The sequence below is a fragment of the Myxocyprinus asiaticus genome, chromosome 32 (genome assembly GCF_019703515.2).
Source record: "Myxocyprinus asiaticus isolate MX2 ecotype Aquarium Trade chromosome 32, UBuf_Myxa_2, whole genome shotgun sequence".
NCBI classification, from domain to species: domain Eukaryota; kingdom Metazoa; phylum Chordata; class Actinopteri; order Cypriniformes; family Catostomidae; genus Myxocyprinus; species Myxocyprinus asiaticus.
In genome coordinates this window covers 30,209,361-30,230,278 of record NC_059375.1, presented here as the reverse complement: position 1 = coordinate 30,230,278, position 20,918 = coordinate 30,209,361, and the positions used below count along the sequence as shown (strand labels likewise).

The 20,918-nt window shown below is 35.3% G+C and overlaps 2 protein-coding genes across 2 annotated transcripts; one reads left to right on the top strand and one right to left on the bottom strand.

The window, feature by feature from the left end:
* Positions 1–1,624: 1,624 nt before the first annotated feature.
* Positions 1,625–11,907, top strand: casp7 (caspase 7, apoptosis-related cysteine peptidase). The gene is made up of 7 exons (XM_051666890.1): positions 1,625–1,765; positions 3,012–3,134; positions 5,416–5,561; positions 6,865–6,993; positions 7,768–7,943; positions 8,130–8,268; positions 9,022–11,907. Exons 1-7 carry the CDS (start codon positions 1,755–1,757, stop codon positions 9,246–9,248), a joined length of 951 nt encoding a protein of 316 aa, XP_051522850.1. The 5' UTR covers positions 1,625–1,754; the 3' UTR covers positions 9,249–11,907.
* Positions 11,908–12,106: 199 nt separating this feature from the next.
* Positions 12,107–17,345, bottom strand: LOC127422963 (probable E3 ubiquitin-protein ligase TRIML1). The gene is made up of 6 exons (XM_051666889.1): positions 17,103–17,345; positions 16,474–16,569; positions 16,090–16,323; positions 15,423–15,442; positions 15,153–15,295; positions 12,107–13,195 (listed from the first exon to the last, which is right to left on the bottom strand). Exons 1-6 carry the CDS (start codon positions 17,154–17,156, stop codon positions 12,618–12,620), a joined length of 1,125 nt encoding a protein of 374 aa, XP_051522849.1. The 5' UTR covers positions 17,157–17,345; the 3' UTR covers positions 12,107–12,617.
* Between the last annotated feature and the right edge of the window lie 3,573 nt (positions 17,346–20,918).

Genomic DNA, 20,918 nt, shown 5'->3' with positions numbered 1-20,918 from the left:
TTGCACGTGTAATGAAATGCATTACATCCTTACTTACTCTTTCACCTATTTTCAACCTTATAATATTTAATTTTATAAATAAAGAAATTGTATTTTCACACTTGTTGTGTAATTTGGCAAAATTACTGCTTGATTTAAAATAATGGCCAATAAAAACTGCGATATTTACAGTACCTTGAACTTTCTTTGTTTTCTTCAAACATCACTTGTCTCATATTTTATCTTAAGCAAGCTCTTCACTGACACTTTTGATGACTCAATTAACAAGCAGACAAACTTTAGAAAAGACAATAAATAAGGCCAAAATGTTTTAGTGTGGTGGAAATGTCACCACAACTGTGGGTCAGTCGTAATTAAATAATAATAATAATAATAATAATCATTAGAAAAATAATTTTTACACAATAAATATTGAAATGGTTTATGTTTATTTCACTCTTTTTTTAGATTATCATAGATTTAGATATGTAACAATTGTTATTTTTATAATGCATTCTCATAGTTTAATATTGAAAGTCTGGAACTGAGACAAGGTTTAAACAATAAAATCTATTTATATAAGGCATTTGAAAAGTACCAAAAAATAAATGATGATGGCCTGGTAAAAATTTTCTGATTCAGCTTTAATGAGACCCTCATATAAGAAAAGAACTAGAACTGTTCACTTTGATGAAAATCAACTCCTGGGACATGAAATGACCCGAAGTTTAAGAAGTATCCAATGATGTTTGTTGATTACTTATTAAAATTAAGAAATTTGTAATAAAGTTATCCTTGAAAATATACAGAATACAGCATACTTTTTTTTTTTTTTTACAAAAATATGAAATTGTTTATTAATATCGCAATTATACAATATTATAATTATTTTATTATATACTGTATAATCATAGTATAATTATTATAATTTTTGTATGTATATTATACATATTATTACATAATAATAATGATAATAAAATGTCTGTATTATAATACAGTTATTTTAATAATAATAATAATAATAATAATAATTATTATTATTATTATTATTATTATTATTATTATTATTTAGATTTTATTTTAAAATAGATAATAAATATTTAAACTAGATTTAAAAATGTATATCTATAAAATCTGAAAATAAAAAATAAAAAAAATAAAAGTTTACCAGGAACAGCATTATTTATTTATTTCTGACTGATTATTCACGTTTCAGTTTCAGAACTATTCTGTTGTATATGATTGTATTAATATACTGTATAATCATAGTACAAATATAATAATTATTCTATGTATATTTTACATATTATAACACGTTAATAATGAAAATAATAATGCCTGAATTATGAAACAGTTATAATAATAATAATACAAATTATTATTATTATTATTATTATTATTATTATTATTATTTAGCCTAATACATTTTAAAATAGATAATAATTATTTAAACTATAATATATATATATATATATATATATATATATATATATATATATATATATATATATATAATCAAAAAAATAAAATAAAATAAAATAAAAAACAGGAACAGTATTATGTAATTATTTCTGACTGATTTAACGTGTTCTATTGTATATAAAATATAAACAGGAAGTGTGTAAACAGGTTGTTTTTTTACCTCCTCCTGAGTGGCCCTGTTTCTTTAAAGAAAGCAGCACAATCGGAAACTCAGTTTGGAAGTAGTTTCGTTTTCAGTGTAAGGATCCAGAGCTGTAACTTGGAAGACCATCTCTCACAGAACATAGGCTGATATGAACGAAATGTAAGTTTTGACTGTAAAGATACAGTAATGTTATGAAAACATCTACCTACGCTAAACTTTATAATCTTTCATTAGCTACTAACTGTATCAGATGTTATGTTGTAGTGGTAAACATCACGCAATGGAGCGTTTACGAAATCAACTTTACTGTATTTTTCAAATAAAAAACATTTATTTATGTAATAAGTATCTAGGGTTGTAAACAGGTTTAAACGGGTAATGAACATTTTCAAATGTGAAAAAAAAATTATGTCAGCAAATAAACGTGAGCTTCAGACGCCTCCATTTAGTCCATTTAACTTTTAAAACATGTTACATATGTTCTGTAATAATATAGGCTACTAGAATCAATAATTGCTAATGCTAATGTAACTGTAGGTTATATTTAACATTGCAATCGGCTTGTCTGTGGGTGTTAAAAGAGGAAGCGGTGAACCTTTGTGATTTCCTAAAACTCTGTGTAAGGCTTTAGTTTAACAGTTACCTTTAGATTAAGCTAAATATAGAAAAACACAGGTGTTTCATTTCCCCTTGAGCCAAACAATAAATAAAGAGTTTAATGAATAAATAAATAATCAGTTAAAATGGCATTACACAAAGTGAAAGCAAAAGTTGTGGTTGCAGTGAGGGGTTTTAGGTCATTTACACGTTTGAGTAATAACAAATGTACAAAAGACAAGCACTCTGTTTAAAAAGGATTTTAGGACAGCCCCTTACACAAATTTACCACGGAAACTACCATAGTTTCCTCTAAAATACTATTTATTGTTACTTTTGTAAAATCCTAATAAATTAATATGGATCTCCTTCAAAGAGTGTAGGAGCCTTTCAGAATCTTTCAGTAAGTGGGAAACAAAATGAAGTAACCACTGTTGTATTGTTGTAAGAACTAACTATGGTATTGTAGCGGAAACTATGGTTACCAGGGTGCATTTTAGTAAGGGTAAGAGTGTGACAACATGTCAAGTTCATTATTATTATAACCTGCAAAAGGATGTGGTTCCCCCCTGTCAAGCAGCATTACTGTTACTCAGATTTATTTCCTCCAAAGTGACCTTGCGTTACTGATCAGGTCATCCCACCAAACTCTCAGCCAGCCCACCTAGCAATCAATCTGACTGGGTTTATTTAGCCACATATAACCTGATCATCTGAATATGAAGGGTAACCTCCTGAATTAGGTTTCTTTTAGCTTCAGGAATTTGCATAGGCTGAGTTAAGTAATAGCTTTCATTCTTGTCTTCAGAACTGATAAGGAAACTCTGGTCGCTGAGAGTGAGGTGACAGAGGAGGACCAAGAGAAATATGCAGAAGGAGATGTGACAGATGCAAAACCTGACCGGAAAGGGAGATTTATCCTTTTTGGCAGGTGAGACTCTATAATACATATATACATCTTCCATCTATAATATACAGGTATACTAAATATATAATACATACATAACTAAAATAACAAATAATAAAAAATACAATAACAAATAGTCTCTCAATTAACAGAATATTCTGTGTTCAATACAAGTTAATCTCAATCGACAGCATTTGTAGCATAATATTGATTACCACAAAAATTAATTTTGACTTGTCCCTCCTTTTCTTTAAAAAAAAAAAAAACACAAATCTGGGTTACAGTGAGGCACTTACAATGGAAGTGAATGGAGCCAGTCTGTAAATGTTAAAATACTCACTGTTTCAAAAGTATAGCCACAAGACATAAACAATATGCGTGAACATGATTTCAGTGTGATAAAATCACTTACTGAACATTTCTGTGTAAAGTTATAGCCAATTTTACAACTTCGTTGCCATGACAACGTCAAACCTAAAACCCTTAAATGACAGTAAAAATGATGATTTAAACAATTTTACCGCTCAAATAATACACGTTTTAACAGAAGAATTAATGTAAGTGCTTTTATAAAATTATAAGCTTCACAGTTCTGCCTGTGAACCCTCCAAAAATTGGCCCCATTCACTTCCATTGTAAGTGTCTCACTGTAACCTCGATTTTGGCCTTTTTTTTTTTTTTTTTTTAAAGACAAGTAGGGACGAGTTAAAGTAATTTTTGTGGTAATCAACATTGTGCCACAAATGCTGTCGATTGAATTTAACTTGTATTGAACCCGGAATATTCCTTTAATATAAAGTCATGTAAGTTGCATGCAAAATAATGATAAAAGAATAAGCCAAACGCTGTTTAAAGTTGTTTAAGCTAGAGTATAGCATGCCACAGGTCAGCTTCACAATCATATTTCACATCAACTACCCAAGCTTAGTCTTCAGATCTGTCGTACACTAGATGGCGCCACAGTCCGCTTCGTATATGACATGGTCAATCAACAAACTGTAGCAAGCCAGAACAAACTTACATAATAAACATTTGGATATGCTTATTTATTTGGGGCTAGGAATGGGTGTTTTCATTTATGACTATATTCAAATGAAAGCCTCTGCAAAATCAGTGCTAGTAAATGTGTACTACCGATAATTCACTGTTCTGCTTAACAGTAGTGTGTATGTTTTGAGATGCTCTTAATGTCTTTCTTTATAGCTCATCATAATGAAAGCATCATTCAAAAATTATATTTTTGTTATTATATTAGAATTATTCTTGACCAGTTTGACTCTGCAAATAAAAACATCACTATTGTGAAGCATTACTGAGATTGGTCACCTGTTTATTTTCACTTTTGAGCACCCTTGCTCTGCCAAACTGGGCTAGTGTGCAACTTACACCTGTGCTTAATTGTATGTTTGTCAGTAGAGGTCTGCTAATGTACTGTATGACCCTAGTCGAGGGGTTTGAATAGGCCTTTCGAAAGCCCTAGGGGTGGCGTGGGTGCTGACTCAGGTAGCGTGTACCGCCCCTGCCCAGCGGAGCCACCACTTCACTCTTTATAGAGTATAGAGCATGCCAGGATCCTAGCACACACCACGTCACACGAGAAGGAAAAAATCCACCCAAAAAGCCAAAATTTGGAACAAATTCAGCAGAGTTAGAAAGAGGAGCAACACGTTTCAATGCAGAGTGGCGTACCATTTAATGAAGAGGCCAGGTAGGAGAGCGCTCAGATGGGATATGAGGTAGGGAGGGAAGCTAGTGTCTAGTAAAGGGGGGGCTCTGTTAGCTTGCTGCCCCAGATCACATGGGACATCTATGGAACAGTGTGTTTGAGAGAGAGTCTGTAAAGGCAGGAACCCATTGTTATGGTTGAGTAACGTGATGACTAAGCTCTTCTGGAAAACAGGCACATATTGTACATCCATTGGCCACTATGGCCTACCAATCTGGACAGATCCTTTGGAAATTTGACAATGACGAAATGAGACGTCTGTGAGAAGTTTTCCTTCAGGCATGTGGAATATTATCTCTTCGGGACAGTATGTAGGTTTAGAACAACAAATATTATGATTGATCAGGGGATTTAATAATTTTTTCTCACAAGTACGGTTGTGTTTTGCTTGAGTTTTTATTGTCCGTAAACTTATGTTCACTCTGTTAGAATGTCTCTTAGAAGACCCAGTATAACTTTTTCCATTATTTTGCTTATTGCATATTGTGTACTTGTTGATAGTATATGATGAATGTGGGATCATAGATCATTTCTGTCATAAAGTCATCATATATTAGACTGTCCATCTCTGTCTCTCAGTAAGAAGGATGGCAAGGTGCAGGAAAAAAAGCAATCTTCTGAAAGCCATTACAGGATTGTTTCACCAACATTCCAGTATAAGATGAGCCACCAGCGTGTGGGCAAGTGCATCATCATCAACAACAAGAACTTTGATGAAAAGACAGGTGAGTCTTTTTCATTCCTATATGAAAGAAAAATCAGAAGCGAGATCGCTTTAATATCTCAGTTGCTTTTCCTAGACAGCAATGACATTAATTGGAGGGTAAAAAGTAGTATATTGCTTTCTGAGAAAAAGATCCCAGTAATCTCACATGTCTTAATTTTAGAAGAGATCTCATCAATGTCTCAAACTGGAACATTTCTCATCAAATGAAACAATGATCTCAGCAATACTATCCACATTAAAGGACTATTCCGGGTTCAATACAAGTTAAGCTCAATCAACAGCTATAGTGGCATAATGTTAATTACCACAAAAATTAATTTTGATTCATCCCTCCTTTTCTTTAAAAAAAAAAAAAAAAGAGCAAGAATCGAGGTTATAGTGAGGCACTTACAATGCAAGTGAATGGGGACCATTTTTGAGGGTTTAAAGGCAGAAATTTAATAAAAGCACTAACATTAATTCTGCTGTTAAAACTTATTTTTATTTGAGCTGTAAAGTTGTTTAAATTGTCAATTTTACAGTCATTTTTAGTGTTTTGGGGTTTGTTGACTACATCATTATGGCAATGAAGTTATAAAATTGGCTATAACTTCACACAGAAAAGGTTAGTAAACGATTTTATCACACTAAAATCATGTTAACACGCATATTGTTTATGTCTTGAGGCTATATTTTTGAAACGGTGAGTATTTTAATGTTTATGGATTGGCCCCATTCACTTCCATTATAAGTGCCTCACTGTAACCCAGATTTTTGCTTTTTTTTAAATAAAAGGAGGGACAAGTCAAAATTATTTTTTTACTGTCGATTGAACTAAACTTGTATTGAACCTTGAATATTCCTTTAATTTTATAGCTCTAGACTTATATCTTACTATATGTCAACAAGTGTTTCATTTAATTATATTTTTATTTATCCTAATCAATTTTAGAAGAAACAACTGAGACAACGTTGATAGCCTACTTACAGTAAATCAAATCTAATTTAAAACTCATAAAGCTTCCTAAGCTATAAAAGAGTAAACTTTGAGCACTAAAATTTTTCCCTGAGATATGTCTACCATATTGCAGAACCAATATTTATTTGCTCAAGCTATATTTTAAATAGCTCGCTGCGTGTAATATTTTGCAGTTATTTGGATAATGTTCACATTCAGCAAGGAAAAATCATTTGACTTACAGTAAGTCCTAAGTCGTTGTGTTAAACTGTGAAAAAAATTTGCAATGTTAACAAATTTTAATAACACTGATTTTAAATGTTCAGTTTGGCTAATGCTGCGTGCTTCATGCTCTGTGTTTAAGGGATGAACGTACGCAATGGCACAGATCGTGATGCAGGAGAGCTGTTTAAATGCTTTAAAAACTTGGGCTTTGAAGTTTTCATCTACAATGACCAGACCTGTAAGAATATGGAACGGCTTCTTAAAGAGAGTGAGTGACAAAATTATTTATCTTTACCCGCAGCATTAAAATATTTCATGGATTTATGCAAATAAGTCTTACAGTAATCTGCTAGGGGCTGTTGATACTGAAAGTACCAGTATATCAGTTGGAAAAAATCTAAAACCATGTCATGGACCATTTGCAGGATGTGGTTATTAAAAGATTGCATCATGACATTTGTTGTTTTGATTGTTTTTCTGTGTGTATTTGATAGATTAGGGTTAGACAATTTCCTTTTGTGTTTCCTCTTGGAAACAGAAATGTCTTGAAGCAAAGTTTTGTCATTTTATTGGTGTGTCAACTTAATTTATTCAGTTGGTCAAACATTAACATTCATATCACTAGTTCTAACTTTAAGTCTCTCTGCTGCCCTCTACAGTTTAGAAGCCCAAAGGACTTCTGTGTATTTTAGAGGGTCTGCTGTACTTTTGCACCCCCTGCTGTTTGCAAACCTTCAGTCAGAGTCCAAAATTAACCTGCCAATGGCGACTGAATTGAGAAATATCTTTTTTGCCTGATTTTTATTTAAAAATATATTTTTTTGTCTTCACAACAATATAATTTTTTAGCTGTTTACTCACCAAAGCCAATTTTTACCCATTTGGCACTTGTTTGCGTGTTCATTTTGGAACGTTTCAACAGTTTCTCTGTTCATAGAACTTAAGACAACTGAAGTTTATTACATACTTTACAGTACTTATTTACTTGAGGCTCTGAAACTTTTCTCTATTTCCCCTCTTGTCTTTTATACATGTCTGTTAGTCTCAGAAGAGGACCACAGCGACAGCTCCTGCTTCGCCTGCATCCTGTTGAGCCACGGCGAGGAGGGCATGATTTACGGCACGGATGGAGCCATGCCCATCAAGAGCATGACCTCACTCTTCAGAGGAGACATGTGCAAGAGCCTTGTGGGAAAGCCCAAGCTCTTTTTCATCCAGGTAAGAGGAGCAGGGCCACAGGAGGATTATAGAAGGAGGAGGAGGAGGAAAAGGAGGAAAGACAGGAGCACCTACACACAACGGTGTCTATCGTTTTTAATGCTATTACATTCGCTGTGGAGGTCGTATGCTTATGAGGTACACTTCAAATGGATGTTGACATGGTCACGTGTTTTTTGCTGGCAGGCTTGTCGAGGTTCAGAGTTTGATGATGGCATACAGACAGACTCAGGACCGCCCAATGACACGATAGAGACAGATGCCAATCCAAGACACAAGATTCCAGTAGAGGCAGATTTCTTGTTTGCATACTCTACTGTTCCAGGTAATGTAGACTCTTCAATACTATTTTCTCGGTAACTTCTGCTTCTGTGGGATTAATTACGGCAATGAGGCATTAAGGAAGTTTTGTTCCAGAGATTTCTGTAATCTTTGCCTTACTCTTTTTTACTGCTCTATGATGGTGTATTAAAGCAAAAAGCCACGAGAGGCTGTGCTTTACAATGATTTTACCATGGGTAAAGGGTGTTTGTAGACATAACATGAAGTGGACTTATTGCTTTTATAAAGCGGCAGCAATATGATAAAAGACACAAAGTTCAATAAACAGTTAAATTTACCAGGAAAAATATTGATAATCAGACTAAACAATTCTTCCACCAAGTATTATAATTCATTATAGTTCATTACGTGTCAGAATGTGCTCTTAAAGCAAGGTTACCATGGTCATGGAAAACCTAGACGTGTCAGGGAATCTAGAAATGAATGGAAATAGGTAGTATCTTTAAAAAATATAAGAAATTTCTATATTGAATATACATTTTCGTTTTCCTCTCTGAAATTGTTTTATGCTAGATATGATGTAAAACTTGCTTGCAAGCCATAGCGATGTCTGATTTGAACTTTGAAGTCTGGGAACCCTGTCACAGGTGTGGGTTTATAGTAATTTTTCAACGTCTTCAAACGCAGCTCCTCCAATCAGAGTTTAGTATCGGAATTATCTGTTTTATAACAAAGATGTCATCTTAGCGATATGACTTTACAGTATTGTAACAATTTTACATGTTTGCTCTCACAGGTTATTACTCCTGGAGGAATCCGGGCAGAGGGTCCTGGTTTGTCCAGGCCCTCTGTAATGTTCTCAATGAGTTTGGCAAACAACTTGAGATCATACAGATCCTCACACGGGTCAACTACATGGTGGCCACCAGCTTCGAGTCCTGGTCAGAGGACCCCCGTTTTAGCGAGAAGAAACAAATACCCTGTGTGGTCTCGATGTTGACTAAAGAGCTCTACTTCAACTGATTTGAATAGTCCATTTCACATGCTTTGCTCCATCTGCCTTTTTTCAGAACACAGATTTTCTTGCCAAGGATTTAAAGAAATAGTTCACCCAAAAAATGAAAATTCTGTCATCATATACTCACCTTAATGTCGCTCCAAACCTGTATGTCTTTCTTCCGTGGAACACAAAAGGGGAATTTTTAAAAAGTCATCTCAGGGTTTATTTGCCATATAATGAATAGTAATTCTGGTCTCCCAATCTTGAAAAAGGACAATAGAAGCACAGCAAAAGTAATCGGAAGAAAGAAAGTCACATGTTTAGAGTGACATTAGGTTGAGTAAATAGTAACAGAATTTTCATTTCTGAGTGAACTATTTCTTAAACAGTAGCACACTTATAATTTGTGATCTTTTTTCACTAAATATTAGCCAAATTGTTATAATTTTTTGTCATTAATCGCCATACAGAGGGAAACCTCAATCTAATACTTGATCAAAATATTTGTTACAGTCATTTTAAGCAAGAAATTGTCAAACGGTGCACATATCTGGATAGCAAGCAGTGAGGGACTGACCACTGACTGACTCACTGACTGACTTCACTTGACCAATCGGTCACAAAATTCAGGGATGACCTAAACCCAGCTGGAAGTGTTGTTGTGTGTGTGTGAAAGCAATTTTTTACGTTTTATATGCTGGGCATACGGACACCGGAAAAGTTTTTCTCGGTGCTACTTCATGTTCAAGTTTTGGTGGTTCCAAAACTTCCTTGTTTTATTCCAGGGAATGGTGATGTCACATATGATCTGATCTTTGTCAACTGGCAGTGTAAAATATCCATGTTGCTTTGCCAACTTTGAAAGTTTGCTGCCAACTTTCTCAATAAAACGCCAGTGGCTTTATATGGCTCAAAGGCGTCTGCTCTTTTGGAATATCAATCTACTAATATTAAGTTCCTGCCTTGATCAGCGTTTCAAAGATTCATTTTTGTAGCTGTTAAAAACAGCTGAAAAATGGAGTGGGGCTTATCTATTATGTTTTATCTGTTTGTCAGTATCTCATCTGTCATTAATACTCTTTGAAAATCCATAGAAATGACTGAACCTTATCACTACAGTAAACTTTATTTTTCTGTTTTACTTACTATGCCACCAAAAGCAATGGTAGTTTTTAATTGCTTTTCATCATAGCTTCAGCCATGCAGTCTATGATTCTTTTTTTAATTTCCATAAGTCCTTAAGTTTGGCTAGCAAAGGTACTGAATGGTTATTTCACATTTTTCTGTCACCACTTATTACATGTTAATTCCACCAGCCTTTTTATATTAATAATTATAACAGTCAAAGTATCTTTTGTATTGCATTTTCAGCTTTACAATTCTAAGCCTAAATGGCTATTTGTAGGATTTCAGTTTGGTTTGGCTTGGTTCCTAGTCCAGAATGCTCTTTAAAGGGGGTCAAAGAAAGGGATTGAATGGAAACGGAGTGGCAAATACTGAAGTAATGCTGACACCTGCCTGTTTTAGAGGCTATTCATTCATCCCTCACTAGTTAGTTTGTGTTCACCGAAAAAAATTACCCCCTGTATTCAATGTGTAATTTTAAGCACAGTGTAGCTTTAAAGTTGTCTGATGTTTTGTATTGAATTCATAGGCAGCTATAGTACCACTGGTGACCAGTTTAACCATTTATCATCTGTCCCAGCTGACCAGATCTGCTGTTTCAACTTTAAAGAAATAGTTCACCCAAATATGAAAATTCTATAATTATTTGACACCTTGTGTGTTGTTATTTTTTTGTATGTAACACAAAAGGAAAAATGTTCAAGAGTCTTCATGCAGCCGTTATCTATACTACATAGTGACCATGGCTGTCAAGCTCCAAAAAGGACCAAAAACACCATTAAAGAAATAAAAGTATTCTATATGACTTGTGCACTATATTTCGGATCTTCTGAAGCAATACTATAGCCTTTTGTGTGGAACAGACTGGAATTTAGGTAATAATTCACAGAAAAAAATAAATAAATTACACTGCATCTCTCTAGTTGTAGTTAAAATGAGCTGCTTAAAAATTCTTTAAAATTTGTCCTTTTGTGTTCCATGAAAAATAACAGCATACCGGTTTGGAGCAACTTGAGGATGAGTAAATACAGAATTTTCATTTTTTAAGTGAACTATTGCTTTAATGAAAGGCTCTGATGTGTTGGCTGTGTTTGTGAGCCGGTTGTGTTGGGTTTCGTTGAACACTTTTTTTTTCCTTACAGTTCTTTTTGTATTTTTCAACCTCATTTATATACTGTATATACTATTCATCCAAATCACGCACTGAATCTTCCAGCCTGTGCACCAACTAAGTGCACCGATAAGGCTCTCTCCTCTGCATGGATTATTAGTGAAGTGCTCCGACTATATAAAAGGAAGTGTTTGCTCCACTTGTTTTGAAATGGAATTGAAGGGGGGCAAACACAATTTTATATTTTATTGTAAATTATTTTAAATGCTTTACAGTGATAATATAAATGTTTATTGAAATCATTACAAATTATTTAAATGAAAAAAATATGATAATATATGATATTTTTGGCACAAATGCCGTGCAAATTTTTTTGTATTGTAGTAGCATTATATTGTACAAAGTGGGGCTGAATTTTGTTTAAATTACTTCACATCAAATGAATGCATCTGTAAGACTTATTGTGTTGTATTAAACTACTTTATTGAACTCTTTGTAATTTTTGTCAGTTATACATGAAAAAAGTTTAGTAAACATATACATTCATACTTCCCACTGGAGTCCTCAAAACAGAAATACAGTAAAATCCACTTTACAGTATGCACTGTTTAAACAAATAATTTATTGAAATAAGTGCCTAAAACATGAGTCAATAGAGCTGTTCAGGTTGTAGTCCAAAAACCCTAAAGAGATTTCGCCATGAGTTCACTCTGGATTTCCTATGGGTTTTTATAAAGGGGTTTTTCAACTTATGAGTAAAACAAAATGTTTGTATTTAACGATACATGGACGTTTTGTTCTACAACATACGTTACACACATTCATACCTCAAACATGAATTTTGAAGCCGTATTGAATTGCATTTCTTTCTTTTCTTTTTTTAATACAGCGGCTTAAAAATGTATGTTTGAGGTATGAAGTAATATATGTTGTAGAACAAAACATCCATGTACCGTTAAGTAATGTTTACCACAAACCTTTTTTACTCATAAGTTGAAAAACCCTGCTATATAAACCCATAGGTAAATCCAGAGGGAACCCATGGTAAATTAGGCTTCCGGTTCGTCTATAAATTGACGTCACGGCTGAACAGCTATATATGTAAACTAAACTAAGTTTAATCCTGACTTTGACTTTTGTTCTTATTGGTTGTCCATCACAATATTGGGGTGGACTTCGAAGCATCACAAATCAATAGTGGTTTGTCATTTGTACCCTGGTTGTCATGACCAGGACAGACAGCTTGGTATAGTGAATCTGTGAAGGTTCCTGCATAAAAGCTATATAAGGGTATCATGGTGTCAGCCCCCAAGAAACAAACGAAACCTCCTTCTGAGCTGGAGAAGATGCCAATGCGCTCAAAGGTTCTTCCAGATACATGGGTGAGCTCATGGGGAACGCCATTGTGCCAGGCTGTGTAATCGCCATTAAAATACTCAATGCACCAGGACGTTGGGCACCGGCCCAGCCAGCAGTTGTCCTCTCGCCCCTTCCTGGGGATGTTGGGGTATGTGAGCCCTAGCTCCCAGTATGTCTTGCCAGTGACCTGCACCTCCCAGTAGTTGCGAACATTCTGGAAGAACGTTCGGCTAATCACGTTCAGGGTGGTGTCGAAGCGAGAGGGATTTTCTGGAACTTCCTGCCAGGTGTTGGTATAAGTGACTGAGTCGCCTGCCGGGGATATAATAAGCTTTGGGTGAGCTGAGTCAGGATCCAGAACAACTTCTTGGGCGTCTGAGGGAAGGAAAGTATCAAAAACATAATCTAATTAGAAAGTTTTATGTGAAAAGGAAAGTTTGTTAAGACAAGCTTTTAACATTGGCTTGCTTGGAAGCTTACAACAGTATGAAGGTCACTTTAAAATGTTAAGTTATATAAATAGTTTAGTTTGCATAGTTTGAATGCTTTGGCTGTTTGAAGGGATGAGGGTGGTTGTTAAAAGGGTCATGAAATAGTGAACCATATTTTCCTTGATATTTAGACATATAAGAGGTAACTGTACTTTAAAAACATACTGTAAATTTCAGAACTCAAAACTTCCTCCCCAATCTAAAAAGAGCATTTATAGTTACCATCCTGCTGAAACATCTCATTTTGAAATCTGTCTGTTCATGATGCCATGAGACATTGCTAATTTCTATTTGCTCATCCCACAACATGCATCACTGCTCCCTTAGTCCCTCCCACTGGCACTCAGTTCGAGAGAGCAGGCCTTGTGTGGCTAACTATTCCTGAACACCAAAGGGGACCCATCTGGACAATTTTGAATTATTTTGTGTATGAACATGAACTACACACACTCTTTGGCTGCTGTCATGTATCTCTTCGCTTTTAAAAGATGCGGTGTCAAGTTACAACTCTGAAAAGGAGATGCCATTCTCTTTTTTTCAGCTGCTGCCTCTTGTTGTTTTGAGCACAAACACGTCGTAGATTCATTCTTTCGCACATCTGCACTATTTTTAATTGTTGTTGTATGTAAACAGCTAGATGGACGTTTCAGTGTGTTTCCACCTCTGTGCTTTGGATTATGTGTGTGCGTTTTATTTATTTTTATTTTTTTTTGTTTGGCTCATGTCAGCAAAGATTGCTTGTGAACCAGTCATAATACGATTTAATTTTTGCAAAGGAACTGTTATTGAAGAATGGAGCAGTTAAAAACACTTGGACCCGATCAAAAACGTAAGTAAACCATTTTATTCATGAATATTTAAAATGTCATCATGACAGTTTGATAGTTTATGGTGCTGAGTGTTAAAAGCTGTGCTTGAGATGAACAGTTTAATGTATTTGGATGCAATATGTTGGATGTGCATTATGTGTAAACCCTGAAATTTAGTTTTCTGATGTTGAGGGGCTTGTTCATTTTCTTCCGACAGAGTTTTAAATATGGCTGATTTCAAGGGGCTGCACGATGCTAGCCAATCATAACAGTGGCTGTTTACATTGAAGTTTTAAGGAAGCGCTTAGGTCAAAACCGAGTATTTCAGATTGAGGGCCAAAACAGGGTGGAAAATGATCACATATTACTAAATTCTGACAGTTTTGGTGCAAAAAAAAAAAAAAAAAAAAATAAAAAAATATTTTATAATATTATCAGTGGACCTCAGGGAAAATAATAAAATTTTATATAAAAAATAGCATTTCATGACCCCTTTAAGGGGCAGTCTTTGTAGCTAGTTGCTTGAGTATTGCTAGTAGGATGCTAGTGAGTTCTGGCTGGTTGCTGTGGCATTGCTAGGCGGTTTCAAGGGTGTTTTATGTGGTTGTTAGGTTGTTGCTAATGTGTTCTGACTGGTCACTAGAGTGTTCTGGATTGTTGCTAAGGTGTTCTGGGTGTTTATTAGGACACTGCTAGATAGAAATGTTATTTAAAACCAAACCATAATTGAAAACAACAAGTATATGATCATATTTAATATTTTGGCACAAGTGCTCTAAAACAATTGATTTTATTGTATTACATTTTACACCTAAGGCATTGTTAAGTAGTTGCTGGGGTGTTCTGGCTGGTTGCTAGGCAGTTGCTAAGGTGTTCCAGCTGTTTTCTAGCTTTTTAGGTTAGGTTAATAGGGTATTCTGTGAGGGTGCTAGGACATTGCTAGGTGGTTGCTAGGGTGTTCTGCATGGTTGTTTCCAACCTAATCTCTTAAACACAATGGGACAATAGTCATAATAATGTGAAGATGCTCACAGCTTTGAAAAAGTTTCTTGGTGACAGGAACCTGTGAGCGAATGAACAGCAACAGGTTGATGGTTAAACTGAGTAGCTGCTTGTTCTTAAACTCATCCATCTGTAATAACTCTGGATCTGTCTTCTTCAGTGTCTCCATTATCCTACGGACAAGGAAGCAGATGTGGACAAAAAAGGCTCATGCCATACACCAAGCAAGAAGTAGCCTAATTCTAGAATGTCCGCCAATACTGAATAAGACCCCCCCCCCCCAACAGCAACACGACTTACCTTACCTTCATCTCTGACATCTGTAAGAAAAGGAAAGAGAGAGAGAAATCATGGATAATGAAGTGACCTATACAAGATATTTGCACAACACTTCCACATAAATATATATATAAACTCACTGAGCAAGGTACAGCTGTACACCTACATATTCCTGTGATTATCTAATCAGCCAATCGTGTTGCAGCAGTGCAATGCTTAAAATCATGCAGATATGGTTCAGGAGCTTTAGTTCATGTTCACATCAACCAACAGAATGTGGAAAAAATTTGATAGACCGTGGCCTAATTCTTGGTGCCAGACAGGCTGGTTTGAGTATTTCTGTAACTGCAGATCTCCTGAAATTTTCACGCACAACAGTCTCTAAAGTTTCCTCCGAGTGGTGCCAAAAACAAAAAACATCCAGTGAACGGCAGTTCTGTGGATGAGAGAGGTCAATGGAGAATGACCAGACTGGTTCGAGCTGACAGAAAGGATACGGTAATGAGCAGAATAGCATCTCAGAATGCACAACACGTCCAACCTTGAGGCGGATGGGCTACAACAGCAGAAGACCATGTCTGGCACTTTATTAGGACCATAGTGTTCCTAATAAAGTGCTCAGGTGAGTGTGTATATATACACAATGGTGGCAGCTCATGAATTGCTCATTCTAACTTTTTGGTTGCACCTTTTCTTGACTCTGTTGTTTATCCTTCTCCAGCTTTGCAGACAGTTCAGCCAACTGTTGGTCAATTTCCTGGGTGAGGTGGTAGCTCTTCTCAATGTTGTCCTCAACAGCTCTCTCCATGGCCTCTGCCTCAGTGTCCAGTTGGCACAGTGTAATTCGCAAGTCTTCATCCAAAACCCTTTTCATGTCATCATATTTCTTCATAATCTTCTCTTTAAGTTTTGCAGTTTTGCTCTGTGTGGAATGAGCAAAGAGTACTCTACATGCAACATTATACAACAAAGTCATGTGCCATTTTATTAGTGCATAATGAACTTTTTCTGTAGCATTCAAAGCATTGCATTTATTGTATCTATAGACATTTGTGGGAGTTTGCCAACTTACATTAAAGTCAGATTGTTTTGATGACAGTTTTTTCATTCGGAATGCCAGAATGTCTCTTTGTCGCTTCAGGGTCTCCTGAAGTTTTATTGGGGTGTCCTTGTATGCAAAGATGTGACCAAATGTTTAAGTTTAGAGGAAACCAAAAAAAATAAAAATAATTATGAATTTAATAATTATGGAAAAATCCATATTGATCAATCACTATTCTAAAAATTGGCAATGGGTAGTTACAGCACTTCTTGAATGTGATGTTTTCATAGGGTCAAATATGCATTAATTAGTATAATTAATAATTAGTATTTGCTCCAGAAATAATTTGTATTTTCGAGCCATGGGTACCCTTTAGATGTTCCAATGGGTCTTTAGAAAAGAGTTTATATATGTATATAAATATATATATATATATATATATATATATATATATATATATATATATATGCAAGTAAATATGGTTTGTGATTAACATTACTTGAGGAGACTTTAACGTTTTGTTCTACAACATGAATTACACATCATCACACTTAAAAAGAGAGTTCTGAAGCTACTGTGTCGTTTAAAAATTTAAGTTGCTAAATAACGACTAACAAGTTGCTAAATTGGATGAAAATCGATATTAATTGAATCTTTACCTGGGTTTGGGTCTTCATGATTGTCTCCCCAACTCTAATCCGAACTAATGCCATTTCTTAACTGGATTCGATAAAAGGTGTGGTCTTCTATTCCTGCCTTTCCAATCTCTTTCTCCACTAGCAAACGACTAGCCCAAGTCCCAAACTTCTGGCTTTATACTGTAGTGTTAAGATGGCAAGTATAGGGGAGGGGTGATGGGGAATGGTGTGACTAGTATGGCCTATTTGTTGTTCCTGTTCCCTGGGAAGCATTCACAGTGTACAACTGAGGTCTGTAAATCTGGCCGGGGTGAGCAGGAAAAGGCATGACTCAGGACTGAAGGAGTTGTTCTGGGCCTGCTACAGTCTGATCGCAATGTGCCAAAAAGAGAGGAGAAGCAGCACTTCAAGCCAACACAAATGCTCTATTTATATCCCCTCTCACATGAAAGACTTTGTAAGCTTTAATGCATGTGTCACAACAAATGTTTGGATATTTAAATAAGGGTGTTCAGTTTAATCGTTTAAACAGTGAGGAACATTTCAACTGTGTTTGAGTGTCCTTATAGTACTGTAGGCCCTTTCCCATCTATAGTCCTGGTACTTTTCCCTTGGTAACTTTCTAGATGAGAACCCTTAAGAGGAACGGGACACCCGAGAAGACTTTTGCTCTCCTGCATTCACACTCACAAATGTAACCCCCATAGTGACGTCATCTAGTATCAACCATTGTTTGCAAGCGCAATTTAATAGCAACAACAACAACAAAATCAACAACACAGACAGAGGACGCCAGGATCGAAGCAGCTGCCTTGCTGAATGATCAGTTAATGGTTTAAACGACAGCGTTTTTGGATGAATGGAACTCTTAAGGAAACTGGTCTCAAAACAGTTTAAAAAGCACCTTATCTCCCAATACAGCCTCAGAAGGCAGCATTTTCCAGTTTTCAGATGCAGCCAGTGTTTTCAGGATACAGTTTACACTGGGTGCGTGAGCCGTGCGTGCGGTGTCCCTAAAGCCGGAGTGAGAGATGATACGAGGCGGCTGAGTGCTCATTAACCACGCAGCACACAATGAACTTAGTGGACAACATGTTGAAAATGCACTACAAACCTATTTATCAATACAATCTTTTACAATAAAGGCTTTTATAACTCAGCATAAATTACTGTACTGAAATACTTATTTACTTAAAAAAGACATCCTGATGCAAGTGAACCACGCGGTAACAAGCATGCAATACTTCCCTCATGTATACTAGATTTCATGATGGGTTAGTGTACGCGTATTAGAGTTCAATTACCCACTCTCGATAAACATCTTATTATTTATATCCGTCATCTCAGGAAAAATTTGATGTAGTAATCCAGAAATCACTTTATTTTATTTATAGTTACACAGTACAAACAGTACAGATGGGATTAAAATTCAAACTAGGGATGGGCGGATCAATACTAAAGTATCGATACTTCCGATACTGATGTGGTATCAAGAATATCGATCCTCACATAAAAATATTGAAGGTTGTTTTTTTTTAAACTAGTGATCTTATTATTTAAATTACATGAGTATTAATGCATCTCATAAGCTTCAAAGTGGAAAAAAAAATTATATGAGCGAATTGTTGCATGGCACCGGAACTATTTTTTTTCCGCTCATCTTGACATGCAGAAATGCTGAAATACACCATCAGTCACAGACATCGCTCACACTTTCAGTCATAGCGCTCGTCAAAGAGGGAGTAGTGCTTTCCTGAGGTAATGACAGAAAAACAGCTTCTGGAGTTATTCACACTAAGTAATGACAAATCTAGACGTGACGTATTATAATGGGCTTGTTTGACTATTTTTACAGGCTTATTTAAATTCAGAGTTGTTAAAACATTGATAATCTGAAATCCTCGTTAATAAATGATACCATCATGAAATCTACCCATGGATTTACTGTAGTAATATTGTATTAACAATGACTAGTAACCATGTTTTTTTTGTTGTTGTTGTTTTTTTTGGCAGTAACCAAGGTTTTGATACAATTAACCATGGTTTTACTACAGCATTACTGTAGTATTCATATTGTAACTTGGTTTTAGTAATAGTAACCATATAACAATATCTATGGTTAATTTTGTGGTTTTATATGTGGCTTATATTTACTAATTTTTAAAGGGTAAACAAAGCAGCCTAATAATTTTCTGTTTGGGCCCATAAATATATAAAATAAAACAAAAGTAATAATTTAAGTTACTAATTTTATCCAAAGAATTCGTAAAAATTCAATTCATTAGAGGGATCGGTATTGGTATTGGCGATATTGGCCTAAAAGTACTTGGTATCGGATCGAAAAGAAAATAAGTGGTATCGCCCATCCCTAATTCAAACCGTGTCTCAGCAGCTCAGCTCACCTCTCGCACACACACATGTGAAACTGTTGATCCTCTTTGGATATTTTGTTGGTTTTATGTTATTTATGTTAAGGGAATTGTAAAATTAGTGCAATCCTCTGAGTAGCAGGCTAGCAGCTACAAGTTTGTTTACAAATGATGACTGCCGACTCCTCGCGTTTCTCAAAGCTTTGTGCGTCATACTGTATGTGTTTGACCAATCACAGGCTGCAGTACCGCCCACAGTCCCTCTACGCCCCCAAAAGTTTCTACCCTGGAGCAGAAGCTAAAAATGTCCCTTAAAACAGATTTGAGGAACTCTAATTCCTTAGGTGCGGAAGTGACGAAAACTACTAGTCCCTGGGAAAAGTAGACTGAACGGGCTTTAGTACCTGCAGTGGGAAAGGACCTTATGTCTGGTTTTGTGTGTGTGTGTGCGTGTGTGTGTGTGTGTGTGTGCCCATAGGCAGCAAAGATAAAAAAGGAGATCTGGTCACACTTTATATTAGGTGGCCTTAACTACTATGTACTAACATTACATACATACAAGACTGTATTTACTGTGTAACTACATGTTGTTCTGCAAAATATCCACATTTGCTGCTACTGAGGTTGAGGTATGGGTAGGTTTAGGTGTAACGGTAGGGTTAGGGTTAGGATAAGGGATTAGAGTTAAGTTTTGGGGTAAGGGTTGTGTTAGTGGTATGGGTAAAGTTAATTGTGTAACTACAAATGTAATTAAATGCAGGTACTTTAAATGTAATTACAATGCAACAACATGTATGTACATAATAAGTACAATGTATCAAATGTTTTAGTACTTAGTAGTTAAGGCCACCTAATATAAAGTGGGTCCAGAGATATTTTTAATATCTCAAAAATTTCTACAAGACTAAATGGAAAGCCATGAGATTAAATGGAAAGCAATGGAGGTTCTTGCTCAAGTCTCCTGCTTCTCAGATGTTTCTGCTGAAATAAAAAAACCTAATAATCTCAGAATGTCCAAGCAGCTCTGTCCATGGTGACCATCATTGTTGGGTAAGTAACTTTAAAAGTAATCCACTACAAATGACTAATTACTTCTATGTATATTCATTCAGATTACTTTACAGAGTACTGCATCAAAAAAGCAATCACACTACTAATACCTTTTCTTTTAATTTACTTTCTACAACAAATAGTTTTTTGCTCAACAAATTCAAAATAATGTCCATATTTCCTACTCGTTCATTTTCGCACTCAGCACCAAGTTTCTCCCTTACAATGACCTAGGTAATTCAGTTGCCAGAAATGCAAATAACATGAACATAATTCATTAAATTCTACATAAATAATACTATTTTAGAAATGTGTATCCAAAGTAATGTACTTAAAAGTAATTAACTTAATTGAAAGTCAGTAACTGTAATCTGATTACTAGAATTTAAAATATAATGTCTTACACTACTTTTTGACT

Bases quoted from the DNA above. Each gene is read 5' to 3' on its own strand.
- casp7 (XM_051666890.1), top strand. The intron at 3,135-5,415 runs GTGAGACTCTAT...TCTGTCTCTCAG, and splicing joins AGATTTATCCTTTTTGGCAG to TAAGAAGGATGGCAAGGTGC. The intron at 6,994-7,767 runs GTGAGTGACAAA...CATGTCTGTTAG, and splicing joins GGAACGGCTTCTTAAAGAGA to TCTCAGAAGAGGACCACAGC.
- LOC127422963 (XM_051666889.1), bottom strand. From the start codon at position 17,156: ATGGCATTAGTTCGGATTAGAGTTGGGGAGACAATCATGAAGACCCAA. The intron at 16,324-16,473 runs GTAAGTTGGCAA...CATTCCACACAG, and splicing joins CAAAACAATCTGACTTTAAT to AGCAAAACTGCAAAACTTAA. The intron at 15,296-15,422 runs GTAAGTCGTGTT...CCTTGTCCGTAG, and splicing joins ATGTCAGAGATGAAGGTAAG to GATAATGGAGACACTGAAGA.